The 10,195-nt window shown below is 48.6% G+C and overlaps 1 protein-coding gene across 2 annotated transcripts in view; it reads left to right on the top strand.

Annotated features, from left to right (window-relative positions):
• Nucleotides 1-537: 537 nt before the first annotated feature.
• The window catches only part of LOC122382948, a 53,535-nt gene continuing 43,877 nt past the window's right edge, over nucleotides 538-10,195 (top strand). The window contains exons 1-3 of one of the 2 annotated variants that reach the window (XM_043368927.1): nucleotides 538-772; nucleotides 2,906-3,097; nucleotides 6,778-6,825. In XM_043368927.1, coding sequence (XP_043224862.1) covers nucleotides 3,046-3,097; nucleotides 6,778-6,825 — 100 coding nt within the window. In that variant the 5' untranslated portion in view covers nucleotides 538-772; nucleotides 2,906-3,045. The remainder of the gene's footprint in view (nucleotides 773-2,905; nucleotides 3,098-6,777; nucleotides 6,826-10,195) is intronic. The other variant, XM_043368928.1, reaches the window with a different exon arrangement.

Raw genomic sequence — 10,195 nt, 5'->3', positions numbered from 1 at the left:
TGAACGACCTTGAACTTTAGATGCTCACCCTGAGAAAACTATGGGACGGCGTTAAGTAAAAATGAGTTTTTGGGATCAGCGCTTATGTTTACCTCATCTCAGGAGTTTTTGAGAAGTTTGGTGGGGTCCGATTTTTCCAATAAGGGTTACGTTCCAGAATATGTTAGCAGTAATACAAATGTGAATATTTTGTGAACCACTTGACGGCGTGAAATAAAAACATCATTTTCGCAATCAGGAGCTCAAAATCTATAGGCTGTGCAATTTTGAGCCAAATCTGAGGGGTCCGCGAATGTGCACGCGAATCTGAATGTGAATATAATGCAACTTTATGCACGTGCAGGATTCCCTTACTAAAACCTGTAAGCGTGAAGCGATTCAGGGGAAGAGACAGATATGGTAGCAATCTGGTATCTCGAGTTTACTCAGTTCCTGCGCTATTGAGACAAAATGTACGAAGTATTTTTCCATTTTTCCTATTCAAAACAATGGCATTCCTGGAGGAGTGCATAGCGCTCATTTTGTTTATGTTTTGAATGGGATTGTGGCTTTCAGGGTGGGGCATTTACGGACTTACAGCGCTTACAAGAAGAGTTCGGTTGAACGTGATTTGCGGTGTTCGTCATTGCGTGATATTTTAGTTTTTGAGTCGCGATTCACGCGTGTGTGTGTGTAACCTATTAGTACCTAAAGTAATCTTGTGTGTAACCCAGGAAAGGAATAGGTGAAAACTTCATAAATCTCTTCTATCCATCGTTTAGACACCATACAGGTACGATACTAGCGAATTTTTATTGTTGAATGACAGTCATGCATGTTTCAACGAAAAATGTTTGATAAAATTGTTTAATTTTTGTACTGCGTTCGCTGAAATATTGCATTACATATTATTTCCCATTTTGCACAACTATCACTTGGAATTGTATAAGAAAGTTGATATCCCAGTGAGTTCAACCCATACATTATGTTGAGGTCTACCTGTCTTGATGAGTTGAAGTTGATAGCCATTATGTTTGTTACGCACTACTGACAGGTCCAGAAAAGATTGCTTCAGAGGCCAGAGGGGCATGTTGATGTTGGCATGCTTCACAAAAATGATCTTATTTGAAATAAGCTCATTGGATTATACTGGCTTATGCAATGATGTGCAGTTTCAAGCAAGCTTTTCCCAGTAACAGCTATTTTGTATAATTTTCATGCAAAACATCATAGCAACCAAGCAGCAAATTTCATTTTAGAAAAACAACACAGTCCAGCCAATTTGGAATGCTGTGGAATGGACAAATGCTGCAAATGTCCTTTCCCCTTTCCATTGTTATGCATATCATTTTTCTTTTTTGCTGGAGGGTAAATACTGTGAAAATAAGTGAAATCTGACAGCAAAGGTAGATTGTGCAAATTGCAATTGCAATTGTGCTAATTTGCAGGATTCATCAAAATCTTATTGATTAAACAACATTTAACAACAGCAAAAATCAAGGTTTTCATTTTGAGCCTGACATACTTCAAAAGTCTTTTCTTTACTTTCAAAGTTTTTATCTTAATTGCAGGAAATTTATGTGTTGTAGATGATGTGTAGGTAATAGGTGGTAATAGGTATCAATATCCATATAGTATTGTTTTTTTAATTAAAATAACATTTTGTCTTCCCCTGGGGCAAAGTCTGGAACTAGCCTTGAAAAGGGGTCTAGATGTAGGCAAGTTGTGTAGTTACCAGCCAGAGTATTGCAGGCCAGGTATGTCCAGAATTTTCCAAATAGTTAATTAGGATAATAAACCTGCTGTATAATCTTCCACAAATCTTTGGCACATTAGTTCATTATCAATCATTAGTTCTGGCTGAAATGACATTCAAAGTTAAGGCTATGCTCCTTCAATGTGAAGCAGTGCCAACTGCCAACAATTGTTAAACACTGATTCCAGCTAAGACTTGTTAAGGAGTTTTGCTTTTTGAATGTGAAAAGCATGTTGTTCAAGCACATCAGTAGGTACCTAGTTAGTTTCACTTACAGTTTACAATTAAAAAATGCTTATCTCAGTCTTTTAACAACTAATGAACTGCATACCTTATTGATGTGCTTTGATGTGAAAGATTTATATAGCTTAAATTTGTGCAGTTTGACTGTCTTAATTTCTGTTTTGCTGGAAATCGTTATGATTAGGTACGATCTTCTCAACACGTTTTATTGCAATTTTAATAAAGCAACAGATGGCATACAGAAAAAGAATATTTGTCTCCATTTCCTACTATGTGCTTCACTAGAAAGTTGAAGGGCACTATTTTTTAGAACAGTATTCACATACGGTACCCAAGGGATTGCTTTTTAGCTGGTTTTATGAAGTGTTTACCAGTCATAAGCACCTGTGATTTATCCGGCGAAATTATATGCATTATGTAGTGATGAGACACAGGACACCGTCCCACAGTTATCTCTTGAGAGATCGGGGGTGGCGAGCGTAAGCTAAGTACTAGCCGGTGCTCTTTTCTTGATAAAACATTAATCGCTCTCTCGCCCTCGCAAGAAGATGAGTACCTACCTATTTGAGTGCTTAGTACAGTTGAGTAGGTACTTTTCCATAAACCGCAATTCCACATGCAATGTGGAATGCAGCGAGTTAATCGCTAACTTTTATGGTGTCCCTTTTCGAGAAAGACATCAATCTCTTTCGCGCAAGCTATGAAAAATCTAAGCCCCAGGCTACCCAAGTTCCGGTCATCAGGAACTCTGTCTAGACACCATACCATATCAGTGTGTGTAACCACAGCCCGTCCATCGCTCAGCGCCCCTGTGGTCTGCTCCGTTGTCGCCGTATTTAGTAGCCTGTCGTTCGCCCAGCTGATCTGAATCCCCCCGTGCTCCGTTGCCGCGGCCGCCTCTGATGTTTGCATTCGGCCGGTCCGCAGCGGTCAGTGCCGGTCGCTATGCCGCCGGCGCTGTGAGCGGCTCCCGGCTCCCAGCGGCGCGGTTCAGTCGGCGCCCGGCCGTGGCGGAGTGAGGTGTTCGTGGTGTGTGCGGCGGATCGACGACCGCCGGCAGACGGACCATGTGGCGACGCGGCGGCGCGGCCGGCCGGCTGGCTGCGCTACTCTACTTAGGTGAGTGCCGCAGGCGGTTATACTGTGACCAACCGATGGGGGGGGGGGGGGGTTCAGGTCTGACTGGTTAATGAGTGACATTGTCTGTTTCTTCAGCTGGCGTGTAGATCTTATATTTTTCATTCATGATGTGTAGGGGAGAGTGGGGCAAAGCGGCCACCCGGGGCAAAGCGGCCACCCATCGTTTTAGCCCTTCATAGCTGGCGTCAGTTCCAATTTATGGTTTCCAATTATACTTCTCTTCACGGTCGTTCGAATGAGCCAGACCGGTGTTTCAGGCCCATCACCATTGTTCTGTGAAACTCGGAAAAACATTTCTTGCCAGGTTACCAACTATGTTTACAATTTTTAAATGTTATGTTATTCCATAACCGTTTGGAATTTTTATAAGCGTTCTTGTCCATGCATTGCATGGTTATCGTACAAGTATTCTACCAATTTTAATGTTTTTTACCCCACGAATAGCTAAGCTGGAATATTGTTGTCTCGGACGGTATGCGCGGGGCAAAGTGGCCGGGGCAAAGTGGCCACCCCCCAATTGGCCATAAGTTGCTTCCATCTGGATAAAAAACATTATTTATATTCAAATGTGTCGTCATGCATACATCTTGGCCACTTTTCAGTTGCATGAGTTACCAAACAATGCAATTAAATGTTTATTTTCATGAAAATCCTTTCTTTGTTTACCTACAGGTGGAAGATGAGAAAGTAAACATCCATCCTCGCTTAACCTTGTCACCATCAAATACCCTAGTCGTACACGAGGCAACTATTTTGTTTCTCATATCGGGACTTGAGAAGACGCTGGTGGCCGCTTTGCCCCAGGGTATGGGGCAAAGTGGCCAATATGCATAGGTTAAAAGTTTTGTCAATATCTTTCATACAGGGTCTTTCATAATGAATGTTACTTTTGAAAGAGCTATTTCTCAGGACATATTTGTTCCTCATGTAATATGTACCATCACATGGAACAGAAACACATTAGCGTTTTTGCACATACAACTTTCATTTTAATGCTCCTCAGGAATTTTCCACTGTATCGCCCTTAATTAAGGCACAGGTTTCGGCCCACTGACGAAGGTGTCGCACCCCGCGCCTCGCAACGTCTGGGTCCAGGCTTCCTGCAAACCTCTCCACTGTGGTTCGCAGTGGATGGCTGCAGGAGGGTTTTGTCTCAGATCTGCCAATGCGACTCCCCAAAACCAGTAGTCCAGCGGGGAGAGGTCAGGACTCAGTGGTAGCCATGGTCGCTCGGTGAGGTGGCTGATAACGCGCTCTTCGAAATTTTCGATCAGCCACTGGCGCAACAGCTGCCGTGGTGCGCACTGTGGCACCATCCTGCTGGAACCACAGGCCGTCTCTTTGAACCTTGTCCCTGACCTGAGGCAGAAGCATTCCTTGAGCAGCCTGAGGTAAGCCACCCTGTTCAGTGTTGACGCAGGGGAGAGCCAATGGATGAAGACTTGTCCGTCGACCGTAATCCGTAATGCGTTTTAGTGGTGTCGACATACTCTGCTTTTCCGTGAAGGAAAATTGGCGTCATGAATTTTTTATTTTTTGGGACAAAACCCTAATCAATTTGCAACAATACGCATATAAAATTCACGCGAAAGTGATAAATTAAGAGCTCCTAACTAAATGTTCAAAAGTAACATTCATTATGAAAGACCCTGTATGTGAACGCCTTTGGAAATAAAACGCAGTTAAATTAAAGGCAACTTAATAGGGATCACATTGGTATAGAAAGAATCTTTCCAAGTTGAAAAATCAAGCGTTGGCATCGTGAGAAGCGTTAGGGTGGCCGCTTTGCCCCACTCTCCCCTACATTACCAGTGTTTTAAATTCAACTATTTGACTCTTGAAGCTAATGTGTGTTAAAAACGTCTTGGCACGGTTTGCTGAGTAGTTCGCCGCACCATTTTGTTGCGAAGATACAATGTATAATGCGCTGGGCCGCTGAGGGCGATGCGTAGTCCTACGAAAAGTCACCGTCACCTGAAGCGTCACCGTCACCGTCACCGATTCCCGTCTTTTGTCCGAGTCCCCGCGCCTCGCCCCGCCCCTCCCCATTCCCATTCCCATTCCCATTCCCACCCGACCCCCTTCCTCCCTTCCCGACCCATCCCGGTCGGCCGTCCCCGCACCTGTACTGGCTACACTCTACCACTGTAGACATCACCAAGGTATGGAACCGGGAGCATTAATAATTAATCGCAATGCTCTCTTATTGCCCTCATTTGGCTGAAATTGTTCCAATTCAACGCGTCTATGATGTCCTTGCCAATTCCCACTAAGCGTCCATGAATTGTGGTGCAACGCATCCCTCAAAACCTTGATGGGCTGTGACAACTTTAACAACAGCCATTCAGCGTGAGTGTAAGCTCATTTGCTATTCGCAATCATCTTTGCATTTCTGAAATGCATCCGTATTGCCGAGATGCCTTATGCTTCAGTCAACCGATACGACATTGTAGGCTTTACCCTGTAAATACATATATTGGCGTATATGGTCCGTGGTAGACTTGGTTCTTTTGCTAAGTAGCTTCTGCGTCAAGCGCTCAACAGCCTGTGCTCTCGGCGCTCTCTCAGCAGTGCAGAACCACCAGCTATTCCCCGTCCCTGTCGGATTTCCTTCCCAGTCAGTCCGTCTCGCGTCTGTCCCAGCCGTTCGGCCGGCCCACTCGAGAGCAGGGGCGCGGCTCTATCTGTCCGACCCAGCCGCAGCGGACGGTATCTCCGCGACGAGAGGTGCTCTGATTAGTGGGAGCGTGTGTACCGGCGTGTGCCGAGATAGAGCCACCGGAGAGGAGGCTGAATACTCGTCCCAGTCGGATCGGTCGCGCCGGATGCGACAATTGCGACGGGCCGGCCGCCGCCCCATTTGCCGCTTCCTTTTTATTCGGGCTGCTGCAGCGGGCGGCGGCGGGGACGGACTCTGTGCGAGGCCGGCCGGCCGTGGACAGAGCTGTGTTTACAGTGACATACCGCAGACCGTCTGTTCTGCTCGCTGATAAATATATTAGATACCCCTATCAGATTTATGCTGCGCTCTGCGATGTCGACACAGGTTTTGCGCTTTCTAGTCATCCAGCGGCGGAGCTGTGCGCACGATTTGGCTGCGCTGGAGGAAAAACCGAAACACGCCTGGTCGTTTTTACATTTACGCCGGCCGCTCTTGCATGACATACTGCGAATCCCCGGTTTGGCCATGACCGATGCTGGTTTTGCATTGCACAGTTAAGTTAGGTAAGAGTTAGTGGCTGAGCTGCACTGCGCGGTGGGCTGTGCATGGTGTATGTGACCCCTAATGAGGCCCAGAATGATTACCGACACACGGGCATACTGTCTAGTGTATGGTGATGAAAACATGTTTATGAAAAGTTACATCTTTCAAAGATATTGATAATAAATATCTACGAATGCATAAATGGATGTGTTTATTTCGCTCGTCATGTTATGCTGGCATGAAAAACGCTTCGTACTTCTCCGGTTTCGAATGGTAACGGTGTCAGGTCCATTCCACACGACACATCACTCCCCACGCACCCCCGTTCCTCGCCTGCACCCCCAGCTGCCCATCACCCGCTCAGCTGCCGTAGCTCACACGCCCCCTCTAAGCGCCGGCTGCGACCATCGCTGCACGGACCGTGACCTGACCTGAGCTGACCTCTCTGTTGCAGGTGTGCTGGTGGCGGCGGTGGCAGCCGACCGGCAGTGTGACCCTTCAGGTGAGTCCTGGGAGTGCCGACACCGGGAGAGGACATTCACACTGAGGGCTGGGGTGGGTGGGAGGGGCGGCTACACCGAAGGACGGGGTGGGTGAGGATGGCGGCGACCCGAGGGACGGGGTGGGTGGGAGAGTCGCCAGCGCCGGCCGAAGGCGGTGGGTGGGAGCGAGAAACCACCGATACTGGGCGACGACACTCAGGGCCGGGTGCAAATTATCAGCCTCAGCTGTGAGCAAAATTGAAAACTCTGCTTACGCTTTCATGGCAACCGAGCGCCACGCCTGGTAATGTCAAATAGCGGCGTGTCGTGAAGCGTGACCTTGGCTGCATTTTGTTGTCAGTGGGTGAATATTTAAGCAACTTCACATACTTATGAAGATCTCAATTTCTTGCATGAAAACCGATCTTTGTGTCCGTGTCGGGTTAGGCTCCGGTAATGGGGAGGAGCTCCCCTGCCGTTGTTAGCCCTCACCGAGACACTACACGTATCTGGGCGGCAGTGTGCACGTGCAAGGCCCCGTCATACCAATCCTCAGAGTACCGCTGTCGCTGACGGGAGTGGAGCCAATGAACTGAATTATTCACCAACGAATTATTCATGTCTCGAACAATATAGCACGAGCGTGTGGTTATGTCTGTGCGCATTGTGTTAACTGAGAGTCCTGGACACTAGGACATGCGATGGGGCGACGACCTTGTGAGTAATGAGAACCAAATACGTGCAACAGAGATATTGAACGGCCATGCTTAATTTGTTTGCGCCGCGCAAGATCGTTTTTCGTTGATCTCAAGAACCTTTAGGGAAGAGTTAATGTGTGCTGGCACACATTAGGGGTCTTCGATCGAATTCCAGAGAAAACCAGTGACGATTCTAGTTTCTCGTTCATAACAGTTGAGTGGCTTTGAGCGTTTGGAGATATTATCCTGTTACGTGATCGCTAAGCAAGATTCATTACATAATGCCTACTAAGTAGATCAATGACTCGTAAGATGATGTCATTGTAGCGAACCGTGCCAAGATGTGATCAATGTGATCAGCAGCCAGCAGGAGACTGTGATGTAGCCCGTCTCGGTGGATCGGGATCACGTGGTCCGGGTCGGGAGTTGACCTACCATAAAGTACACTGACACGTGCGGTGTGGCAATGGGCTGCACACCGTGCACAAGTGCACAGTGCTAGTGCACACTGCACACTGTTCCGTGATTACGTCGCCGCTATTATGCGATCTGCGAATGACGTGCCCTTCAGTTCTCTTTCTTCGTCACGTCTTTCAGCAAGACGTTTTCGGAGTGTGGGCAGAACGTTATAAAGTTCAGAAGCCGCATTTGCGACGGACCGTCGCTGATGGCAATTTAGCGGTTTTGTTTTAGGACTGAGGAGTAGTGCCATTGTATCAGCGGGTGCGCATATGCGCACTGTGCAGCTGAGGATCCGCCGGCACGTTCCGTCGGTACTGTTGCCTGTCGGTCCTGTCAGTGTTCGCTGGGCACACACGTTCTCAGTGCTGAAATGTCCCGCTATCCACTGCTGCTGGCGGCTGCGAACTGCCTCAGGGGGCCGCTGCCGGCCGGCCCGTCCGAAACTCTGGGGGTGGGGTATAGTGTGGCCCTTCGGGCTCTGCCGACCGTGTGTGTGTGGGTGTAGGTGCGCGGCCGCTCAGCGCCTCTGCCCGGCCGGTGCGCAGCATGGTCTCACGCGCGAAATGTGTGTGTATAGTGTGTGTGTGGCGGACGACCTTGGCGCCGAACACTGACCGATGTGTGCGCCCCGAGGCTGCCGCTGCGGTCCCGGTGGGTGCCCACGGCCCACGCGTGATTGATCTGTTGTTCTAGCTGTGTGATGATGCTTAAATTGGTCACTGATAGATTTTCCTGATGTAAGGTGATTTTCAGTTGCATTTCAGTTGCATTTACAGTTTGAATTCCAAAATTCAGGAAAGAGACGTGATGTTAAAAGCTATAATCATTTCGGGATAATTGACGACCAGGCATGCTTTACATAGAATTACTATTCTTCAGCCGGGCTGCCGGTACGGAGCCGGCCGGTTTCCTTGTTTCTCCCGCGGTGGTTTATTTTGGCGCCCGGCTAGCTGGGAAGCGACTCACCTTCCCACCCTGCCGGGACTAGCCCTACGAACCTTGTTTAAATAAAAAACACCATTCTAACGAAAAGTGCTTGTCTATTTCAAACAACCTGCCTGCGGTTATACTCGGTCCAAATGCCCCGTGATGAATCCTGGGTGAGTGCCATAAGATCGTCTGCGGAAGACTGGGAGGATTTGGATGTCCCGGACTATCACTGCTGGATTTGTGTTTTACGTAACATAAGAAAAAACACACGGGTCCATGCTGGTTGTAACCGGGATGTCTTTCAACTTACAACATTGATATCAAACCTTTTTGATCAGCCAGGATTCTTGTCAAAAAGTCAGATTAGGTATCTTTTCTGATGATAGCGTAATGAGGTGGTGGCTGGTGCTCCGTTCCTTCTTCTTTCTTCTAGTCATTTATTCTTGTTAGTGATGATTACGAGTAAACAAAGATAAGCTATGCTATCTATCTATGCTGCCCTTGTTTTCATTTTCGCTCCCACTGCTTTTCTCTCGCTTTTTGCTGCACTCTGAGACGCTCGCGCTGCGGCCCATCTGCCTATCGGTCGCCCTCTGTCGTCGGCCCGGCTGCTCTGTCTGAATCATCTCAGTGCGTCTCGCGAGCGAGACACGCACTGCGCACACCGCACTCTGCCTTTGTCGTATGCTCGGTGCCCTCGCCGTGTCACTGTGCTAACGCCGCCCGTCAGGGCCGCGGCGGCCGGCTGCCTCCTCAGCTGGCTTTGTCGGCGTTTTGCAGAGGATCCGCTCAGGACCCGGAGGGAGGGGGTAGAGCGGGGGGGGGGCTGTGAGAGGGTTGAGATGGAAGGAGGTGCGCGAGCCGTCACGTGCCGCCGTGTACGGCCCGCTGGGAAAATGAAGATCGTGAACTGACTGGGCTATGGTCTCTCAACATACCGTGGGCTATGGCCGCTGTTATTGCTGACTTGGCTGAGGGTTATGCCGTCGCCTTTCGCTCCTCGTCTGTCATCGTATGGAACGTCGTAACTCGACGGCAATCATCCCCGACGCCGTGTCATGAGCCGCAGACGCGAAGTTATTGAAACGGACATGACTCGGCCGCTTTTTCTGCGGTGGGCCACTCTCTACTTCATGTCTGAACTTTAATGTGATGTGACGTGGGGTGGGCATCTCGAGTCGGGGCACGGAGGAGTTGGTGCCAACAGAAACATAGTCACGTCTACAGGTAGCCTGGTCCTGTTGCCTTGACTGCTGCTGGTGTGTCTGTCGTTCTTAAACATCGCAACTCGGCCCACGTC

This window comes from Amphibalanus amphitrite, unplaced genomic scaffold, assembly GCF_019059575.1.
Source record: "Amphibalanus amphitrite isolate SeventyFive unplaced genomic scaffold, NRLGWU_Aamphi_draft 000151F_arrow, whole genome shotgun sequence".
Lineage (NCBI taxonomy): Eukaryota > Metazoa > Arthropoda > Thecostraca > Balanomorpha > Balanidae > Amphibalanus > Amphibalanus amphitrite.
This window is presented reverse-complemented; position numbering and strand designations above follow the sequence as displayed.